Here is a 23,743-nt window from a genome sequence, read left to right on the forward strand (position 1 = left end):
CCGTTAATCCAGACTAATGTACTCCACACGTTAAAAAAATTCACTAAAAGGATTAATGTAATTTTTCAAACATGAAAAAAACCAGATTGTATATTTCATATGTACTTTGTGTGTTGGATTTTTGACAGTCAACTCTTTTCGATGATAGAATTATGTGTTTTTATCCTTTGCTGTAACATACTTTCAAATAATTTATATTTAATTTTATATTCTGTTTGGGATTTCTTTTTCACTTTGTCACACAGCTATTTCATACCATTGAGTGGAAAATAGATTAATCCAATCAGGTGAAACAGCAGGAGGAAAATTTAGGAAAAGCCTATTTTAAAGACAGTCTGACATAATTTTGCTGGAAATAAATAGCATTAAACAATGATTCTTAACCTTTGGCATATTTTGACCCTGTATTCTGAGTTTGAACCATGTGACAGTATAGGACTTATCTACAAATCCTAACACCTGTTTGGAAGCCCCAGCCTAAAAATCACTGGGCTGAAATCTTGATCAGTTTATGTTAGTAAGGGCTTTAGCGTGCTCTCAAGGGAGTGAAGAGGCACAGTGTTTGTAAATATCTAAAATATCTATGCATACAGATGTACATAGTTTGGATATAGCATCTAAATATACAAACAAGTATGTATATTTTTATGGCTCTGTATGTGAGCAAGCAAATGCAGGAGCATGTCCTCAGTGACTTCAGATAACTTTCTGAAATTTAAAAGTGATTAAATTAAAATTTTGGCCAACCGCTGATACTATATCACAATTAACAAAAACATGGACTACAAGTTCAGGTTTACAGAGTCATTTTATCTCTTTCCTAAAGGCTTGACTAAGGGAGAAACTCTCAGCATATTTTAAGCAGTGGAGAGTTTATAGACCAAAAAGAAAAAATAAGTTGATCTGCAATTGCTATGAGCCAGTTACTGTGTTCCTGAAACTTTTTCAAATGACATTTTAATACTGGATCTAGAGAGTGAAGAACTGATGTTGAGCTTTCAGCTTAACTTTAATGTTATAATTTTTGTATATAAATATATGTGTGTATATATATATATATATATTTTTTTTTTTTTCATAAAAAGACATAAACAAAAAATGCAGTAACTTTTCCTTTGCAGAGTTCCCTTCCTTTTCATTCTTTGTCTGTTTCAGAAAGGTAAGGGCTAGAAATTGCCCATACAGCAGTAGCTCTAGGAACTCCAACTGTTTCAACAAAAGCCACAGAATTGAGGACTCCTTACCAAGATCTAAGCAGTGAGAAAATTACTCTTTTTCATCTTTGGTTGGCATCTTGTTAATTGTGACCTGGATTGAATTGTAAAGCTTTAGCCTTTGTATGTCTTCCCACTGAAATGGATAAAACTGAAGAAAGCTCAAAATGTGTGTAAGTATCATAATGTAGTCCAAAGCAAGCAGTTACAGGTGCCAAAGAAGTCTAAGACCAACAGAAAGACAGACCCTTTGTCATTGTTAAAGCTATTGCTTTTACACTGTAAAATGGATTAATCCCAATCAGTAAAACACTTAAAGTACATCTTGAAATCACACTAAACTTAAGAACACGCTTAATTCAAATGGTGTGGGCTTCAGAATATGCTTATGCCCTTTTACTGCACTGGGACAAAGGAACAATTATGATATTCTTGTGAGGTGACTTCATCTTTATGCCCACTTCCAGTCTGTTTTTCAGCTCGGCATGCAATAACTTTGTACTCTGATCTTTGTCTTCAATTCCTACATGCTTATACATAGTCTATTTTGGATGGCTAATATAGCTCATCAGAGCTTGAATGCTTTGAATACATTGTGATTCTGATGTCAGAAGTTCCTAGTCCTTGTCAATTCAATTATAAATTGAATACAATTCTATCTTTGCACCCTATGCCTCAAAAATTAATGATTGTATACTTTATAATGTAGCTGTACTTTATAAAGCATGATTTTATAAGCTCTACCAAGGACATACGATGGTTCAGTTTTATATCTTAGCAGGATTTTTTCACTAATGTCTCTCAGTGTCAATAATGACACTTCACTGTCTGACTTCTGTGTTGCTAGCATAATGGCTCATTCCCTATCTGTTCTCTATCCAGTTGTCCTTTCTCAAAATGTTTTCCTAGGCTGTTGCTGAAGATTTCCTTCTGGTTTATGGCCATTGCTCTTTGTCTGCTTTATCTTCTGTGTCTATAACTGAGAATCTTCCAGATGAGCAGCTTCTGAGGCCATGACTCAAGCAAAAGAAAAAAGAGCTCCTTCCTGCATCAGTAAGCTATTTGGGAGGCAACACAGACGGTCAGTGCCTTGAGGGTACTGACTACATTTAAGGTCTTCAAAATTAATTTGACAATTGGGAAAATAGAACTCTGTCTCCTGTCTCATTATCATGAGACTTGTTCTTTGTATTCAGTTTTTTAAAAGAGTTTTTCCAAACTGTGGGCTAAAACTGTGAATCACCTCACACATCTACTAACTGCCTTCTGTAATAAGAGTGTTATGTATTATATATGTGAATTCTTTGTGATATATGCAAGAGAGAAACTGCTTTGGTTTCATTCCCAGTCCTGCCATGTGTAAATATGGAGAGTTCCTATTTACCCAAATATGCTATTTCCTAATACTCCCGACTTCATTTTTTCACCAAGCTTGTGCTTACTTAGCAGCGTGATTTTTCATTTACTAAAACTGCTGCTTAATTTGTACATCGAACTCACTCATCTAATCCTTTCAGGTTAAATTTGAGTAGATAAATTTTCTGAGTTCTTAATAAACCTAAATGAATTTTACAGTCTGTAATAACATTCATATTAAATATTTTCTGAAGTATTTAGAGCAGTATTAGCAGTTCATGAAACGTCTTAACTTTGAACACTTTGTGAATGCTTTGCCACAACTGTTTCTATTCCTTTTTTTTTTCCTTTTCTTTTTTTTTTTTTTTTTTTTCCAATTACTAATAACAGTGTTGATCTTTCTGTTTGGTTTATTGAGTGACATGCTAAAGAACATTCCAGTACATTAATTTGCACAGAATGTTTTTCTATCGTCATTACTGCTGGATATTCCTAAGTTCATTACTACATAAAACAGCTATGTTAAAACAGTGTGATTGTATTTTTGGAAGCAAGGAAAAGAGCATCAAGTACATTAGTGAAATACTCCATAATGACCTCTGTTATAATTCTTTCAGATCCATTAAAACTGTCTGTGCATAGTAAGTGCCATAATCATAGAATAATAGGGAGCCTGTGGTAGCCCAGAAGACGCTTGATACTGAAGAAATTCATTTGCAGCTGTCCTTGAACCGTGACTGTTTATTGCGATGGTACTAAATAGCCCTTGACTGAAGTGTCCGTTTATTGTTCATGTCTATAGTGTAGGTATTTTAGCAATGCTTAGGAGTACTTGCTTTTACTCTCTTAATGTAAGATGGTAGCAAGAGCGTGAGAAGTTTCAGCAGTTCGCATCTGCTGCAGTAAAAGAAAATGTTTGACTTTCTGCCCAGCATTGCTAAATACAGAAACTTGGAAAACAGGAATTTAAAAATACCCTTTCCCTTGAAAATGCTCTGTGATGCTATTTCCCAGGATATATGTTTTGTTGTTGTTGTTGTTGTTTATAATAGTGTGGTGATGGGATTTTTTTGTGCTAAAATGTATGTGTTAGAATTCATTGTTTAATTTAGTCAGATGTAAGTTGTAACTAGGAAGTGCAAAGACTTGGGTTAGGTACAGGAAATTCAGCAATTAGGGTGGCATAATTGTACTTTGATCTTGGCTTGTGTTCCCTACATTCCTACCTCACAAAAATTTGCTGAAGTCTCTCTAAACATTTAAAAGCTGAATATTCTAGATATCCTAGGTACTATCTTATGCTGTTTAATACAGTGATCAAACATTACTCAGTCACACAGTGACTGCATGCCATAGCACTGGATATGTGTGGTGGGTCTGGCATTACCCACACTACCCATCACTGAGAACAGCTCCTAAATTGTCCATGAGTAAGGCAGACATGCTGCAGTCCAGCTTAAGAACAATTAAGAATAACTTGGACAGTCAGTAAGTTTCTGTCCATGCACTATGGGTTTGTACCTGCACCTACAGGTTTCTCGAGCCCTGTAGGTGTCTGCAGCTTTCTAGAATCCTACTAAACTGCTTGGTCTGCCCATGGGGCTCTGCTGTCGAGTCATTTAACCACATGGTAAGGGTACATGGCTGCATGTTTTGTTTTGAGACCAGGTTAGGGCTGTGGCACAAAGCTGGAGCTGGGTTTATATGTTTTTTTTTTTTTAATCTGTGTTTCTCTAAGCCCTGAATCCGTGTGCTAACAGGTCGCCACAGCACAGTCACACCCCAGCAAGGACAGGGCTGTCAGGGGGTAGGAATCCAGCCAGCTGGACACACGTCCTTCCTAAGACAGCTTTTGGAGTCAGAAGACTTAAAGCATTTGAGGATTTCTCATCTCCAAAGACCTAAACTTGTATTTGTCACAGATTACTTGGTTTGGTTCTTGTTGGTTGTGCATGTGTTTCCATGTTAGAAAACCCCTGGTTCAGTAGGAAGGCCGATCTTTGTTGGGAGGGTCTGTGGGCAACAGCAGCAGTAATGCTGCAGAAGGCCTATAGAGCATGAATAGCAACTCTCTCCATCTTACACGTGGCCGTTTGGTCCTACCTTTGTTTTTCATAGCAAATAATCTTTGGCAGAATAAAGTTGGTGGCTACATGGTAGTATGCATACGTCCTATATATAGCTCAGTCCTTTTAGTTGCTCATTAGTAATTTCCTGCATGGTGGATGCAGCATTCAGACTATACTAAGGAACATAAATCTGTGGCACTCTGGTCACTCGCTTTATTAGGATAGGAAAAATCCTTATTATGTTGCAGCAGAAATTCAGCCTAATGCAAGTAGCAGCTGAAACTGTTCCTTAAACTCCATGGAGATTTGGCTTTTAGAATAATTTTGAGGGGATGAGAGCACTAGACAGGCTGAAAGCAAAGGCAAAGTACATGAGTGGCTTCATTGTTGGCCCAGATGGTATGACTTAATTAAATAAAATATCTGTGTTGCTTATGTGTTGATGTCTGACACTAGCCCTGGGCCAGGCTTGCAAATAACTGTGGTTTGCTAACGTGTGGCTTTTCAAACAAAATCTGTATTAGCGCTCATGAACCGTGAGTAGTAATGTGGCCTGGGATTGAGGCACAAGCTGGGTACTGAGAGATGAACAGAGTGGGGCTTGAAGAAGGAATTTCACAACCTTTAAGAGACAGTACGTTTGAGAAATCCTAGAAATCAGGCTGGTGGAAAAAAAAAAATCTGAGCATCTTTGCTAATTGTTTTTCATTTCTTTCAGGTGTGCTAAGACCTTGGTTTTCAGCTGTTGTATTTCAGTGGGAAGCACAGGACACAGGACAAGGGTAGGTATAAACTGAAGTTGTCTTTCACCAGTGTCTGTAGGTAGGGTGTAAAGGTAGCATTGAGGCACCCTTCCACCTCCAGGCTTGCTTCTGATTTTCACCATGTTACAGCAGCTACCAGCAGAGCTGTAACTCAGAAAAAGTATTTTAGCCTCCTCACTTTCTAGTGCCAATCAGGGCTTTATAACAGTTCCTCACTAGGGCTGCTAAGGAAATTTCTCTGCTCTTACAGCAGTAAGATGTCATCTTCCCTATGGTAGTATTCCTCCATGGTGTATTCTGCTGTCTCTGTGGCCCCTTCTCGCCATCAGAATTTGGGTACCTAGGGAAGCCAAGAGCTGGGACTGCCAAAATGGTGCTGCTTTTTCCTCTGTTCCCCCAATGGTAAATATCGAGGTTCCACTTTCAGCTATAATGTGTGAAGTTACTGTGAAAAGATGCTGTCTGAGGAGCAAAAACAGACAGTGTATTCATGTCTAGACTAAAGCATGTGCGAATTTCCAGCTTGGAAAAAAAGGTCCAAAGAAAAGTGCTGAAAGAGGACTAAGTAAAAGTTACCCTGGCCACCTGTAGCTGACTGAGAATGTGAGTAACATAGCGGGAGCAGGGGGAGGTACTCAGGGCAGGGAAGCAAGGAGCAGGAAGGAGTCTGTGGAGGGCAGGTAGCAGAAGGGTCAGGTGAAGAGAGTCGCTTCAGACAGTAACTGGAAGTCAGATGTGATTGTGAGAGCATTTTGTCCATGGAACGATCATATCAATGTTTTTGTTAGAGCAACTAATTTTACGCAATAAATGTGTTTGTAATCTTGAGTTAGTAGAGATACATCATCTGTTCCTTGACTAGCTTTTGGCTTTGAAAATGACTGCTGTGTCAGGCACGCATCTTTGCAGTCAAAAGTTGTGGAAACAAGTCCTTCACATTCAGTGTATTTGTTTTTTTCCACGTTTTGGTTTCTTTATAGAGTCTCCATGAAATGCTTGTCTTTCAGATCTTAAGATTCAGTCTGCAGAACTGAAATATAGCCTATCAGTACTTGGAGATGTATCCTTGCAAACCCTAAGCACAAGCATGCTTGTGGTTCAGAATGGATCTTATTATTAATGGATTTGACCTAAATACTTCTAGTATTTACTAGGTGGTTTTCCTTATCTCTTGGGAAGTATGTGTAGGCAGACATCAGACCTATTCAAACTGAGTCAAAAGTTTAACACCCCCCCCCCCCTTTCAATTAAAATAATCTAATATAGAGGGTTGGTGCATATTGTTTTGATGGTAACCTGAAGGGTTGACTCTTAATTTTAATTCCTACTTAGAAGTTGCACGTATCTTGCAAAGATGATTGCCATCTGGAAATTGAGATAATATTCTTTGCTACTGTAGAATTTATATAATTTGTTTAAAAGAAAAAAAAATCATAACATTTCATTCTGCAGTATGTTTCCTTTTTAACTACGAACACCCTTTTATTCAGACAGAGAAATGAATATCTGGCAACATTTTGGGTTTGATAAAAGGTTGGAAAGCAAGTTTTGAGCTGGGAGAGAAAATAACATTTGTGACGGCTTTTCCTGCACTCTTTTCAACATCACCCATTTTCAGTGGGGGTGACCTGGTTTATGATCTCTTGTTTAATAAAGCCTGGAAGCACGATGTACCTAGCTTAACATATTTGCCTAAGTAACATTTACTGAAATATAATTTAACTCTAGACTTAACTCTAGACTATTAAAGTTTCCTTTAACAATATACTTCTAACCTTAGAATCAGATAAAGAAGAAATGGGTTATGCTTCAGTGCTCAAACTATGTGGATTAAAAAGAAATTCTGACATAGAGGAAAGCATACAAGTGAAGGCTACCCCGAGGCAGCCTTAATGTAAAAGCTGACAAGCCAGTGCATACTTTCTCGCTTACTAATTTACTTTTTTTTCAACAAAACGATGAACTGATCATGGCAACTCCCTCATCACAGAGCATGCATGAATAATCCTGTGAATAAAATAAAATGTGCCTTGCCCTCTGCACTTCTTCTCAACTTTGGTTCATGAAAAATTAAGTAATGAAGTATCTAATAGCAGTGCATATCTCATCATTGTCAATTAATGGCACTAAAATGAAATCTAGTTTAGCAATATTGAAGAGGTCATGCAAATATCCTGTAGTAAGGTGCATTTTATGTAAGAACATACTATACTGAAGATGTAATAGTGGCATACGTAGAAGGCACTCTATGAATAACTACAAAAGGATATGTGCATATACAACTTTTTTTTTTTTTTTTTTTTCCATCTGAGTTTGTTTACTTTCCTCTCTGCAAACTCTGTCCTTGCCAGTCTTTTCTGACTAGTACAATTACAGCATTTGCTATCTATTTCATGCCAGCCCTGATAGGATTAAGGGCTGGTGAAAGAACAGTGGGGTTTTATGTGCACTGGTAGCCATTCATTCTTCCTTTTAATTATGTGAATAGTATTGCTCTGATCATTTTGAAAGCTAAAGAGAAAGAGAAAGTTAATGTCTGAAATCATAAAAATGTAATAAAAGTAGATTGTTTGCAGAAAACAAACAAACAAACAAACTGCATTTTACCTTTTATGTTATTGAATTTGGAACATAGTACTACATAATTCAGATGAATTGGAACGGTATCTTGTTTTTGCTGTGCATCTTTGACTATAATTATAATGCTAGCATATCACTTGGTGTCTTATCTGTCTACTAAAGAACGAGCAAGCTACTGTGAGCCTGTTCTGGGCATTTTTTCCAGAGAAGGAGCCTGCTAGCATCAGATACAGAGCATCACACTACGAGGAGGCATTTAACTGCTTCAGAACACTAATTCATTTCTTAATTCTCACAAAAGATTTTGCAGTCTGGGAACCCAGCCTCTGAACACATAAACCGTGTTTGTTTTTTTTTTGTTTGTTTGTTTCTTTTGTTGTTGTTGTTGTTTTTGTTGTTATTTTTGTTTGTTCATTTGTGTTTTTTTTTTCCTGAGGTATCGATATAATATGGTACAGTTCTTTTAAAGTATTGGGCAGGTGAAAACTGACTGACAAAATCATTGAACAGCATTTTCATGCATAGTAACCCCCAGAATATTGGCTGCAAAAAGGTTTCATCACATTTCTGAAGCCTGTTGTCCATGATGCTGGGATACAGAGATCTTCAAATATTCAGTAAGCCAGTTGTTACATTGCATGTAATTAATAGTGAAACAATTCTGCAAGGCTTAGGAAGTGATGTGATTTTTTTGCCAGTTCAGCTTTGATGTTCAGTAAGAAATATTGAAAAGAGACGTTGTATTAAATAAAACATAATTGTAAAAGAACAGAAGCATGAAAACATAAGCTTGCAGCATGGAGCGAATATGGAAAAGGAGAAATAGAAGCACTGAAACCAGTTTTCATTTTTTAATTGAAGCAGTAACTAATTAAAATATTTGCAATTTGGATAACAAGGAAATAATTCCAATGTGGATCTGCTCTGAGGGTGCAGTTTTAGACCGTGTAGCTTGGTAGCTCACCTCTCCCAACCTGGGTAGTTGTGTTGCTGCAGGAGCACAAGGTTTAGTGTGGACTTTGCAAACACAGGCAGGTTTGTGGATGTCTAGGCTGTGTGTGTTGCTGCACTGACTAGAATGAGTAAAATTAAAGCTGATTTGGTACTTGATTAAAGCAAGCTTGGATTTACACAATTTATTTCAGTGTGGATCTACCCCATGGAAACGTTTGCTTTTAGGGCTGGTTTGTTCAGCCAGCACTGAGATGGCTTATCAGTTTGGGAGCAGCTTGTCTTCCATTTTATTAAACTTTATAAACAGCTTTAATGACTTTAAAGGAACTTTTTGCCTTCTTTGGAGTACATAAGGCTATCTCAGTTAGACCTATTTACTGACAGAAATTATTAAAGTCCTTCTAATGCTTTAATAGGCCTGCTGGGCACTCTTCCTGTTTTCCTTCTAGCTTGCCAGCTTAGCCCTGGCAATGACATTTTAATCCTATATACCCACCAACGCCACCACCTTGTTTAGCCAGACCAAGAGGCTACAGTCTTGGTCATTATATTCATTGCTCTTCACAATAAAACATTTGTACTCGGGCTGTCAGTAAATGTTTCTATTTAACTAGTGATTTAGTGTCCTGGATTATGCTGAAAATACTTTGAACTGATGGTTTTCTTAAAAGGCCAAACCACTTTTTATATTGCATCCAATATTACTTTGAATACACTGGGAAGACTTATCCAGCACTGAATGTTTCTGCAGACTTCTAATAATATGTTAGAAACATATTCAGAGAATGAAAAATTGCTTTGACAGTCCTCAAAGTTCTCACATTTGAGAGAAGAAGAGGTGGATTTTATTATCCTTCCTTTGGATTAACCGTGCCCTTAATACCAATGTGTTTCCCTATGCAAAAGCAAAGAGAGTAAATCCCTTAGCAGGTATTTGCTTGCTTCTGAGGTTATGTTTTCCAGGTGATTTGCAGAGTTTTCATATGTGCTTTTCATTAATCTTAGAATGAGTGCCCTACAAATTCCTAGTCAGCACTTGGAATATCTACCCATTATTTTCTAACTGTACAGAATTCTTTGTAACTAGCACTGTACTACCTGGTACAAAATCACTGATTTTTGCTAGTTGTGTAGAAAAGTGTTAATTCTCAGAAAACATACATACATACATACATACATACATACATATATATGATAAGATATATATATATGTGATAAGAAAAGATACTACTTTATATACATATGTATAGTATAGTAGTATCTTTTTTTTTTCTTTTTCTTTTCAGCTGAAAACAAGGGAAATCAAATAAACAGAGAGCAGCTGATTACAGTTTCTGGGTATGTGGGTTTAATAATAATTCACACATATCGTGAAGGCTGTTGAAATTGATACATCTTTCCATTTAGCTTCTTGTGCTCTAGATCCACTTCTTAAATCACTCCATGGCTGTGCGTGTTTGTCATAAAGTGCCGCCAGAGTCCCACAGCTACAGTCCCTACGTTGTTTTCAGAAAGGGTTTGAAATGCCGTTGCTGGTACTGCAGCTTCAGAACTGCTCAGAAGACTGAAGTGAGACATGTGCCCTGGAGTATCTTGCATGGTTAAAGAACTCCTTTAGGAAGAGATTCTTGGCACTATCTGTATAAAATGACAGATAATAAAAGATACTTCAAATAGAAATGTATATTTAAAAAAAAAAAAGTCACCTGTAGGAAAGAGATAGTAAATGTGACATGCTTCTTTTTGTTCCCCTGAATGGCTTTAGAAATGTAGTTTTAGTACCACTAAAAATGTAATTTTTCACGTTTGTATGTGTCACTGTAATCCCAAGCTAATTTTCAGCAGTAATAAAAACAAAAATACAAATAACCTGATTACTAATTCTAGCTGTAAAGCAGAACACTTGTAAAAGCTAATTCTATAACGCGGTGCAACCAATTTGTTAGTCTCTCCTTTACAGCTCTCGTTGTAAAACGTTGTATGTGGATTAATTGGTTGTTCACAGCTGAGACTGCAGTGATAAAATCGGAAAGCGTTGGAACGCTGGTAACTGAAACAGATGCTGGGACTTCAGCGCCGTTGCTTGCAGATGACAGCAGAGCTTCCCGTAGTAACAGCAGACCCGCACAGAAAACAAAGCACGAATTTTGTTTAAAAAACCGCCTCGAGAGGCCACAAAGCACCGACGAGCCAGCAGTTTCTGCCGCCGGCACCTCACGGCTCCCTCTCCGCGGCGGCCTCCCCGTAAGCAGCCCCCGGCCCGCCGCAGGACGCGGCCCCTCAGCGCCCCCTAAGCCGCCGCCCGCCTCCAGCCCGCGGCCGGCCCGGCCCGGCGCTGCGAGCCGCCCCGCACCGCCACCTGGCGGGGCACCGCAGGCCGGGCCCCTCGGTACTTGCCGCCCGGGGAAGCCCAAGGGTCTGCTCGCTGCCTTGGGAGGCTCCCCCCCCCGTCCCCCGTGCCCTGGTGCCGTGGGGGAAGGAGGCTGGGGACAGGCAGGGGTGGGTGTGAGGGGAGCCAGCTCCCCGCGCCTGCACTATGTGACCCGGTCGGCTCAGCGGTGGAGGGCGAGGTGTAATGGATGCCGGCTTTGGGCGTTGGATTGATGGCCTTCCAAATAAAAGATTATCAAGACCTGGATGATAGCGCTTGGCCAAAGTTCTTTCAGATGGCTCCCGATTTAGGCAGTATTAGTGCTGACTGAACGATCCTTAGAAAGGGAACAGCGATAGCCCCTGTTTCTGGCAGATATTTGTGGGACCATGGACCAAATCCTGCTGCCTACCTCTGATAGAAGTGCAAAACACCCACACCAACCTCAGTGAAATTCCCCTGTATTTATGTTGGTATTGCCATGAACTGTCTGTTTAATTTCAACCATACCTGCTTTGTACCCAAATTTTCATATCCTCCAGTAAGTGAAGTTAAATCAACAGCAGTCGTAGGCATGCTCTGAGGGGGTGGCATTCATCAGGGATCAGGCAAGTGCAATACTGCCTGCCAATTACGTGGGAATCTGGAAAGATTTTTTTTTTTCAAACCTCTCCAGCATTCCCTTCAATACAGGTCAGTAATGAAATCCTTCAGTCATTTATAAAGTCATTATACCAAATTATTTCCCACAAAACTGTATTTAGTCTAATGGGTTTATGTAACTATTGCATACATATACGTGGGAAAGAAAAAGCCACTGAATTGCAAATTTTCTTAAGCTCAGTAAAAATCATTCCTACAGTGGTTGTTCAAAATATTTCCAAAGCAGGCTTGTTTAGAAAATCAGCTTTGCACAATTATCTTTCTACTGTTCCCAAGCTGTTCTAAAGTAACTGAGCAAATGCTTCAGTGTTTGTTGTCTTATACTGAAATAAGTGTTGAAATCCTTTTTGTCTCACATCATGTCTTTCTGTCATTATATTGCATGCATCACACCTTGTCAGCTGGTTCTAGAGAAAGAAACACTAACTCTGTTCCTCTCAATACTGTTTTCTGTCTCCAGAAGGATTTTACTGTAGATTATTGATGTGAGACAAAAATGGGAGGAAATGCAGCCTAACCAGTGTAAACTAGCAAATTGTATAGCTGCACGTTTTAGTGATTCCTGATAGCACAATGCGTGTATATAGAAGAATCTCATGGAAGATCATCATAAAACTTAAAAAAAAAAAAAAAAAAAAAAAAAAAAAAAAAAAAGTTTAAATGTAGTAATAACATTGATGGCAGAGACAAATATAAAATATAAAGAGAGGCAAATACAAATTTAGTTTTCAGTTATGTTATTCAACGCTAATTTTTGGTGGCCTTTTGATCTTATATTAAGTTTTATTTCATCAAGAAGCAGGAGAGAATCAAGGGGAAAAATACATGCAAAATGAGATTTAAAGCATTTATTAATAAAGTTTATATGTCCATAAAGAATAACATACTGGAAGTGAAAATACAAAAGTTGGTTCAAAGAGAAACCATTAGAAACCACAAAAATACTTTATTGACATTATACAATACTCTATAATCTGATGCTTAGCTGTAGTTCAGCATCTATTTTGCACTAGCTGGGGATTTTCCTTTCTGGTTAACTAAAGAAAACCTTTATAATGAATACACTGCAGCTTTTGTGTTGACAGCATGAGTAAATATTGATTGAGCATTTAGGGACTAATAGAAGAGAAATACAACAGTTGGAGTAATGGAGAGAGGTTGTCATTAATAAGTAATAGATTCTCTAACTTCTGTATGTTAAGTATGTTTCAAGTATAGGTATTATAACTGCTGTTGCTGAGGGTCTAGTTTTAAATTTTTATTTTCATAAATGTTATAAAGAATTAGGATATTGTTCTGCTTAGATTTGGGCTGTGAGTTATCAGCAAAAGCAGAAATCTGAGCATTAAGGGCTGGAGCTAGGTTTTGGAAATATGAGCTTTGTTTTCCAAGCTTCGAGAGCTTGGAAATATAAAAGCATATAAGATGCTTTGGAAAGCATCTGTCATGTAAAATGCTTTAAAATAAATTCTGCAACTTCCTTGTATATTTGAACCAGATTTTTTTTAAAAAACCTCAGTGTAATTCCAGTGAAAGTAATACTTTATAGTAGCAGTACATAGTGAAATTTGTACTTAAAAGCAAATCAGTTGGTAGATGAGCTCTGATTTAAGTATAATTAATTGCTTAACTTATCAATCATGCAAACCAGAGCATCACAGCCGTGTCATTTAAATGTATATACATTACGTATTTCTCTGTGTTGTGCTCATGAAGTAACGTGTTAACATTGGCTTGTAATAACAGTTGGCATAGTTCAAATAGATGATGAAGTAGATCTGTTTGCACAACAGGATGTAAACTGGGCTAATCTTGTTTAAGGTTTGTAATGTTTTGTTACTTTTGTCTTGGTCTCTGTCGGCACTGCTCACGTAAGTGGAGATTGTGGCTCTTGCAGAACAACCTTGATGGTGCTCTACACCTGCTTGCACTTAGGAAAAGAAACATTTGTTACTCTTATTTATGTAATTGCTTAAATTGCATTTTAATTTTAACAGCTTAAGTATGTTGGTGGAGAAAAATGTTTTCTGAATGAAAGTTTGATCAAATGCCCAGGGAGCCAGAGAAAGTCTTTCCATTGACTCAAGAGATTTTGTTTCAGGCATTTTATTTAAACAATATTCCTCTCAACCATAACTGAGCAAAGTTACTTGCTTTTCATGAAAGAAGGAAAAAAAAAATAAATTTCAAACATCCATATTTAATTTAATCTTTTAAGGAAAGAAAAAAAGAAAAAGAAAGAAAGAAAATTAAATCTTTCCATTTTATATTTTCCTTTAAATTTAAATTATACAGAAAGCTGCATTTATATTTTAAAAAAGATGTATCTGTTTGAGTATTACAAAACTCTATTTCTTCTTGCTAAAATGGAAATTGGATAGGATTCTGTTGGAGTAAACTCAACAATTGCTTAACTTCTTTTGTGTTATTCTTCATTCCCATTAATAGGAATAACATGATACCTATACATAGCAATTCCCATCACTATGGGCTCTTAAAAAAACATTAGAAAATATTAGTCTCAACGTTAAAGACTCCATTTAGCACAGTGCCCAGCTATGTATTTTATATTTGCAAATAGGGCTGGCAGTCCAGATTTTTTTGACCACTCATTACACTAATGCTCACAGGCTTTCCAGGCAAGATTCTTTACAGAGCTGAGCAGGTTCAAAATGTATCAGGGGGCCTTATCACTCAAAGTAAACATTCAAAGCATATTTCCCCTTTGCTGAAAGATTTACATTAGTTCCCTGTTAGACAGCGTATCAATTACGGTGCTATGTTTCCTACATCTCATAGGTATGAGCTTCCCCTTCACTGTCACCCCAATCAAGTTTAAACTACAGATGCTATAAAAGCAGGATCTGGCTATGTCCATTTGACAGAAGTCTTTGAAACTATTTAGTTGAAATCTTGGAGGTGTTAAATCACACCCATGTTTACATTTTGAGCTCCAGGCTTTGATGCCCTTCATTGTGCCAAACAGCACAATATGCTACAAAATTTTCTGAAGACTTTTTCAGTGCTACTGTGTAAACAACACTTAGTTGATCTGACAAAGCTTATCTCCTTGTCTGTCCCTGAGATACGTGATCCCAAGCTAATCTGAGCAATAATTCAAGCAAAATGTTTACTGATGAGCAAGTGCATAGGGAAGTTATGTTTTACAGATTTCATTCCCCAGAGAGCAAGACTGGGGACTAATTCCCCTGCCTGGGGTTTCACCAGGAATTGCTGCGCAGCTCCACGCTGCCACGGTGGACATGGACATGAGCCTGGGCTCCTCTGAGCTGACACGAGCAGCTGAGGAGCTGCCTGCACGGGAATGTGCAGGGAGGTTCCTGCGTGGGAATGTGACAAGGATCTCTGCAAACCCAGCATAGATGCTCTGCTTTACGTGTGAAGCTGCTTTGGATGATTGCAACATTAAACTTAACGTCTCTTTCTCAAACGCATACCAGATAAATTCACATTGCCCTGCTGAACACACAAACGCTGGTGATGTCTACTGATATTAGATAAAAATCACAGGTTTTGGTGCAGGGGGCATTTTTTGGTTAGCTTTGTAGGTGGAAAAAATATAGCAACTAAAATTTTAACAGGCATAAAAAAAAGTTACTCTTAACAGAAGTTGCCATCATTCCATACTCATATTCCATACTTCCCAGGAAAGCTTTCCATTTTGCCACATATATTTATAAACTATGACCTGATATTTTTTATTCAGAGAAGTTGTAACAGGAACCAGATTAACCTAGCCATCATGACAAATAAAACACAATTACGAATGAGAAAACAGAGTAGGCTGAGAAAAAGCTGCTCAGGAAGTTGTACTAGGGAAGGGAAAATTGCACATTTTTTTGCTAAGTGACTACTGGAATATACTCATTGCCTGTGTATATGTAGTGATAGCTTCATTTGAAATTCTTGCACAAAAACTGTGTTTTCCTTAAAGGTGTTCAGCAGATTATTATAAATTTGCTTTAGGCTGTGCAGGTGTTGAAGTTCTTTATGAGAGATAAGTTTTACAGGAAGTCAAGAGAGATCATTGTAAAAGTCCTTTCTTGTTTCAATGTTTGTGGCTCCTTAAAAGTTTTGTTTTCTTGCTGCTTCTTGGACTCTAAAATCGATACCTTTATCGGTGTATACATTCAAAGAAGTTGAACTTAATTGCTTAATTATATAGAAATATATACATTTAAAAAGTCCTGGTGCTAATTTTTGGATGTTGTATGTTTTACAGAGATGAAAAGAAAGAAACAAATAAAGTATAAAGCTAGTACAAGCAGATCTTCTGAACCTCTCTCAGTGGAACCAAAGGAGACATAATATAGGACTGAATTTAAAAATTAGAGGGTGAAAGGTTCAGAGTAATTCATTTATGAAAGATCATCTTTATGAAAGATTATCATTTTTTCTTCCTCAGATCCATCTCCAAGTCTTGAAACAAATCTGAACATTTTTTCTTTGAATGCAAAATACAAAATGCCTGTGAAAGCTCAACTCTTAGTCACCAGGGAAAAACACAGTTTTTTTTGGGTATCAGAACCTCCACTGCAGTGTACGAACTGAAGCGTGCTATTTTAGTTTGTCTTCATTAATGCTACAATGAGCATTTTTCTTATTAAAGATGGAAAAAAAAATTAAAGGAGTGCTTGTACAATAAGACATTCTCACACAGCTATCTGTGCACCATAAGCTGTTTGTAAAATAGGGACTCATGGCCAGAAGTATGATAAAACTCATCAAAAGCAGTTTCATCCTGTGGCAAAATGCCTTTTGTCAAAACTAAATAAATGTTTTGGCAGAACAAGAATGACAAGACAACCAGACCCCAGGGCAAAGCTGTGATGAAGGCAGGAGACCTTGTGGATATAAAGTAGCTGCCAGCCAAAGATGGGGAGTGTCTTGTCCACTTCCATGTGGAATAACTTATCCTGACCTTAAATGTATCCCAGCTATGAAACGAGTCCTTTACTTATTCGGTGAGTTGAGAGTATCTGTATTTTGTGCTTTGCAGGGCCTTGCTTTTACAGTTTTTAAAATTCTTGTTCTCCATACTAAGCAAAAGTCTAAGCGAAATCCTGTCACATTTTAAGCAGCGGCTGTTTAAAATTCCAGTCAACGGTTGACTTTTGATGTGATATTTTTGCTCTGAAATTCCACTATATAACTACTTACTGTACTATATCAAGTAAATGCTCGCTGGACACTTCAAACCTAATCATTTTGATCCACCTTAATCAAGATTTGTCTAATCTGTCCAACTCCTTGGCAAATGCTACAGCCAGCAATACTAATATGTTAATGTATATAGCTCTGCTCTATGTAATGCTGTCTCAGTTTAGGATCTTCAAGAAAAATACAAGAAATACACTGCATGGTCTGCCTTCTGTTGGTATTTCAACTCTACTGGCTTCATCGAGGCTCTCAGACCAGGGTGGAATAACAGGATTTGTGCAAAGGTGAGGAGCAGTGTAATCTCACTTGTACAGGGAGGAATGACAGAAAGCTTCCCTGTGAAGCATTCATATGGGAAGGAAATATGTCCAATTTTCAGTCACTATTTTTCAGGAAGACCTTAAATAATTTTGTAGGGATTTTGTTGCCTTTGTGAAGTCTAGAGATATCTCAAAACCAGAATATATGTATAAATAAAAGGATAAAAGACAGAAGGGAAATCAGCAGGAAAAGCATTAAATGTTCACTCAGCTTCATAGAAACTTTCATAGAAACTTTCACTTTCATAGAAACCTCATAGGCCTAGGTGCTATGTACTTGCAAAAAGTTTTTCTTTTCATAATGTACTTACTAAATATGGGTGTTTTATTAACTATATACAAAATTGTGGGTTTTATTTTTTTTTCCTTAAATGAGAACAGGTGCTTTGATATGAAATTTTAGAGTAAATGTGAAGCTTAGTCCAGTATTTTCCAGTTTGCCAAATGAACATTGTGACAGTGTCTGCAGTAGGCATACATGTATGTCAGGTATCAACTGAACATGCATGGACTCATCCTCAGGTTGGGGCTGAATTCATATTTTAAATTGATAGATTTTTGTCACTTGAAAATATTTGTGTTGTGGTAATTTGGCCTAAGCAAAATGTGATTTAATAGCAGTAGAGTGTGCCATTTCTTGGTTACAAGAATGACTGCAAAAATAAATAGCTCCTGTGGCATCAGAACCTTAGGCTAAGCAGTAAAATGTCTAATTGATTTTAAGGGAAGCAGGATTTTATCCTTATGAATATACTTGCTCCTTCAACACACATAGTTTGAAAATACCTTCTTCACATTGCTTTCCTTTATAGTATTCATGACATTTCTGTGGTTGGTGAGCCATTTGGCCTGGTCTCTGAAAAACCATTGCAGAAATTGGAAGTGCTTTTTTCCAGTGAAGGTAGCTTCCAGTAAAATTTCATTAAACTCATGACAGGCAGCATCAGACTGATTTATAGTATTTTTAAAAATTGTTAGTAATGGTAAAATTAAATGATGTGTCAGTGTTTATTATAGCTGTGTTATTTTTACTGGGACTAATATTTGCAATTGTTTTTTGTAATTCTTTGTACTTGCCTTTTGTTTTACTGTTATTTTTCTTGTACAGCAGCAGTGACCTTTAGGTCACAGCTTACAGGGCAGATTTTTTTACAAGAATAACATAATTACTGTTCAAACTATATATGAGTGCTTCTGTCAGGTGGCGCACAGTTAAAATTCCATTTGCAAAAGCCTTATTATGGAGTATTGGCAGTCCCTATACTGTAAACATGCTTCTTGCAGGCAATGGGACTTGGAGTATATTGCCTGTTCGTACTTGATGTAATTGCAAATTAAGTCAAAGCAGTAGCTTTGCCAGTGATACTTAGAAAGAGATGCCTGTATATAAAAAGTATATTTTGGTTTTCAGCTTCCTGGTTTTATAGCAAAATGTACGCTCGTAAAGCGGAAGCCAGCCTTTAAAAGCATGACACGAGAGGTGCTCCATGGGCACGAGACAGAGTTCCTTCTAAATCTAGTTTGTCCATTTCACGAAAACAGTAGAGAATGGGGTTTTGGTTAGAAATTGCTCTGCAAGTGTCTGTTCTTTCCTTAGTCAAAAAACTGGTGGATTTGCTCATGTAGTACCAGAGGCTGAAAACTTTTCCCATTAGCAGCAAAAAAGAACAATACTGATACTTTCTTCAGTGCAAATGCTGGGACAGACTTCAAAATGTAAATTTAGATTAAACAACCAGAAACTTGTATAACTTGCTTATGTTGTCTGTCATAGCTTAAAGGCCAAACATATCTGTGCTTTAATGGCTTTGACTGTGAATGCTTGGAACCAGAGATATATTTGGTCCAATGACTGCATAAATGAAAAATCATGGATATGCAAGCTTTTCCTTTAATTCTTCATGTGAACCTTTCCTAAAACTTTTTATAGTACATGTCAGCCAATAAAGAAGTAACATAATACATTAGAGTAAAAGAATCTCGTCAGTACTTTGGGCTGGAAATGTCTTGTGTTAGGTTTCACAGGCTTTAGGGAAGTTTGCATTCCTATTACTGAAGATTTTGCATGCAATAAGCCAAATTTTGCTCGTCTTAATCATGTAATCATCCAACTGACTTCAGTTAGTCAGTTCCGCTGATGAAGTCTAGCTAGTTTTTGGCATGTTGGGGATTTTTCTGATTATCGAAAGCAGCAGCCTTAATATGACACAGCATTGGATTCCAGCTCACAAAGGACAGGAAGAAATGGACACTTGGGTGTCTCAGCAGTGCTATTAATAAGTGTTTTAAGATGTGAAAGTGGGAACTTGGAAACCAGGCCACCACATAGTCAAATATAGACATGGATTTAATACAGCTCATTTATAACTGGTGATTGCTTAGAGGCATCATGGACAAAATCCTTAATGTAAGAGGAAAAAGTGTAGGCTGTCACTTTCAGTTCCAGACTTTAATTTCAATTGTATGAGCAGGAGCAGCTGCACGTTGCTATCAGGCATATGCAGTTTTTAGTGCTAAAAAGGCAGCTGGACTGGAAATACCCCAGAAGTACATATCCATTTGTCTGGTTAACTTCAGCACTTAGACTATCAATCAGGTCAGCCTAAAGAAAAATGAATGACATCAGTCAAAACAATAGGATATCTCTGTGCAGTGATTAGCTCCGTGTAGTACAAAAACTTAAATAATTTGTTCTTTGAAAATGTGATGATTGATTGGCTTCCATTAGGCTTGGATTTTAAAACATTCCATGAACTCTCAGATAAAATGGCACTAAAATGTTATTGCAATAACCAAATAAATCATATTAGACTATAGTGTATATAAGTACTTTAAAACATTATAGATACTAGAATTCTGTGTATAATAAAAAGGTGAAGAATGTAATCCATGATTTTTTTTAATTTTTTTTTTTTATGCTCTCATCTCCCACTAGCATTGTCCTGGGCTATATCCAGTAATAATGTTCATATGGATATGATTTTTAGTTTTTATATTACATTATATATGCACATAAAAGTTGCACAGTTCTGGATATGTTTGGTCAAATGGGGAGGTATTTTAAAGATATCACAGAGCAGAATATCTGTGCTTTTGTTACCAATGTTGCCCATTTTGATTTGATTAACAGCCGTGAAATCAGCAGCTGAAAAATACACAGTTAACATTTAAATATGGTGCATTTTTCAGTATCGTGTATTTGTGGTTTTCATAGAATCATAGAATATCCCGAGTTGGAAGGGACCCAAGTCCAACTCCTGGCACCACACAGGTCTACCCAAAAATTCAGACCATTTAGACCCTCAAATTTTTTTTTGTTCATAGTCCCATATTTCTGAACAAAGAATCTCTGACCTGTAGTGGTGTTTAGGCCTGAATCTCATGTACAGGAATAAAACAAAACCTTGCCCTGATATTTAGGGTTGCAGTGTAGCTAACATTTGTGATTTATGATGCTTTTCCTAATATTTCACATTTGTCTAATAACCAAGACTCCGCAGGCAAATAATTCTGTGAATCATCTCCTCAAAACAAGCTCTAGGCCCAATGCACAGAAGAATTGCCTAGATATTGTAAATACTAAGGATCATAAATCAGAAGGCAAGGAAAATAGTTCCATCAAACAATGTTTTATTTCATTATTTTAGTATTTCACTCATACATTTTTAAGTACGGGTGTTGAGCTTAATTAATTGGTGCCATTGTAAATCTTCGGGGAACCAAAGACAAACAGCACGCATGCAGCACACACTTGCCTTTGAAGTCAGTTATAAGTGCATGGCTTTTATACTGTTTGCCAGTGTATTTTGTAACTTGTTTTCTAGTGAGAGAAAAAGGATTGCATTGAGAAGGTCCAGATACCTCCAGAATAGTCTTGGAGTTTACATTTGACTGTTCTCCTCTAAACAGTAATACCTGTGATCTAGGGTATTGCCTCACACTGGAAGTACCAATCACGAGTTATCACGTTGCTGCAGTGAATGGCAGGCTCTAGTGAAAGCATCGTGTTTGAGACTGCCTCACACTCTAGAGCTGATGAAAGCTTTTAGGGAGCTGATGAGGTTGCCATGGGTAAGATCTCAGATCCACCTGTATGCATTTATGAAGTCATGGTTATTAAATAAGCAGGGGAGTTCATTCTCCAGCTTCTGAATTTCGCAAAGGTAAGGCTCAGGGGGTTCTTAGTGTGTGTAAAGACCTGATGGGAGATGGTGACAAAGATGGAGTCAGGCTCTTCTCAGTGGTGTCCAGTGATAGGATGAGAGGCAATGGGCATAAGCTGAAGGGCAGGGCATTCTACTTAAACATAAAAAAAATACTTTTACAGTTCCAGTCACTGGAACATGCTGCCCAGAGAGGTCTTAGGGTCTGATCCTTGGAGGCAATCAGAACCTGACTTGACACATCCCTAAGAAACTTGATGTACTTGAGCCTGGTTCAAACAGAGGGTTTGGTCGGGGTGATCTCCATAGGTGTCCTCTTTAATATCTTCATCGATGATCTGGACGAGGGCATCGAGTGCACCCTCAGTAAGTTCACAGATGACACCAAGTTAGGTGCGTGTGTCAATCTGCTCGAGGGTAGGAAGGCTCTGCAGGAGGATCTGGATAGGCTGCACCGATGGGCTGAGGTCAACTGCATGAAGTTCAACAAGGCCAAGTGCCGGGTCCTGCACCTGGGGCGCAATAACCCCAAGCAGAGCTACAGGCTGGGAGAGGAATGGTTGGAGAGCTGCCAGGCAGAGAAGGACCTGGGAGTGATGGTGGATAGTCGGCTGAATATGAGCCAGCAGTGTGCTCAGGTGGCCAAGAAGGCCAACGGCATCCTGGCTTGTATCAGGAACGGTGTGACCAGCAGGGCTAGGGAGGTGATCGTCCCCCTGTACTCAGCTCTGGTGAGGCCGCACCTCGAGTACTGTGTTCAGTTTTGGGCCCCTCGCTACAAGAAGGACATCGAGGTGCTTGAGCGGGTGCAGAGAAGGGCGACGAAGCTGGTGAGGGGCCTGGAGAACAAGTCCTACGAGGAGTGGCTGAGGGAGCTGGGCTTGTTCAGCCTGGAGAAGAGGAGGCTCAGGGGCGACCTTATCGCTCTTTTTAGGTACCTCAAGGGAGGCTGTAGCGAGGTGGGGGTTGGCCTGTTCTCCCACGTGCCTGGTGACAGGATGAGGGGGAATGGGCTTAAGTTGAGCCAGGGGAGTTTTAGGTTAGATGTTAGGAAGAACTTCTTCACTGAAAGGGTTGTGAGGCACTGGAACAGGCTGCCCAGGGAAGTGGTGGAGTCACCATCCCTGGAAGTCTTCAAAAGACATTTAGATGTAGAGCTTAGGGAAATGGTTTAGTGGGGACTGTTAGCGTTAGGTCAGAGGTTGGACTCGATGATCTTGAGGTCTCCTCCAACCTAGAAAATTCTGTGATTCTGTGATTCTGTATCATCCAGTCTCAAATTATTACTAGTGATTAATGGCCATATACATTTTCTGATTTAGACATTAATGATATGTCCAAAAATTTACTTTTTTTCTTTAAATCATAAAGCCATAGTCAGTATTTTTTATTAACTGATATCTACAAACTGTAAATCTGATTTAGGCTGTCTGAGATGGGCTTGGATTGTCAGTTGGGCATCAGGTAATTTAAGAAGCAAGCACAGAGGCAGAACTGTCTGACTATGTTGAAGTGGGATGTAATTGAGGCATAGCCTCAACATCACACAGTAAAGTATCCTACCCCAAATTAATAATATTTAACAAAAAGAGTAGATAGAATTTTAGCTCCCATTTTAGAGCAGCAATTACTTGCATTTAGAAACAAATCTACATGTTAAAAAAGCTAAAGAGTTGTGTGGGTGTTTTTTTAGTCTTTGTTGAGAAAGCATGTGTGTGTAAAAAAAATCTTTCAAATTCCTAAAAATCGGTAAGATCAAAGCTGGAGCTAGGCTGTGTTGAATTTCATGATGATATCTGCTGATAATATCTATTGCTGCTGGCTTACTTTTTAGATTTTTCCCTGGTAGATTATTTTGGAATTGGATGCTTTGAAGGGAAACAAAGAATTTGCTTGTGTATTTATCCAGTTCCCCTCTCAATGGGGCTGTTGTGCCACAGACAGGTTTCCAGCACACTGGCTGACTGCCCCTGCCCATGGATCTCACTGCCTACAGCCTAGGCAAAATGAAGAGTTTGGCTCCTGCCTGGAATGAGGTATGGGAATTATTTCTAATTACTTGGTGACTGGGCTGTCTCCTACCTTTCACAACAAATTCTCAACTCCTC

The 23,743-nt window shown here is 38.1% G+C and overlaps 1 protein-coding gene across 5 annotated transcripts in view; it reads left to right on the top strand.

Annotated features, from left to right (window-relative positions):
- LOC311441842 (uncharacterized protein) overlaps positions 1-23,743 on the top strand; it is a 148,318-nt gene that overhangs the window by 97,240 nt on the left and 27,335 nt on the right. For all 5 annotated transcript variants that reach the window (XR_014696248.1, XM_084530417.1, XM_084530416.1 and 2 more), the window contains exons 1-2: positions 21,551-21,635; positions 23,576-23,671. Coding sequence is in view for 3 of the 5 variants with exons in the window: in XM_084530416.1 (XP_084386542.1) it covers positions 23,612-23,671 (60 nt within the window). In the remaining 2 variants the exon portion in view is untranslated. Of the gene's footprint in view, positions 21,636-23,575; positions 23,672-23,743 lie in introns of those variants that run through there.

Source organism: Aythya ferina, assembly GCF_964211825.1.
Source record: "Aythya ferina genome assembly, chromosome: 10".
Taxonomy (NCBI): domain Eukaryota; kingdom Metazoa; phylum Chordata; class Aves; order Anseriformes; family Anatidae; genus Aythya; species Aythya ferina.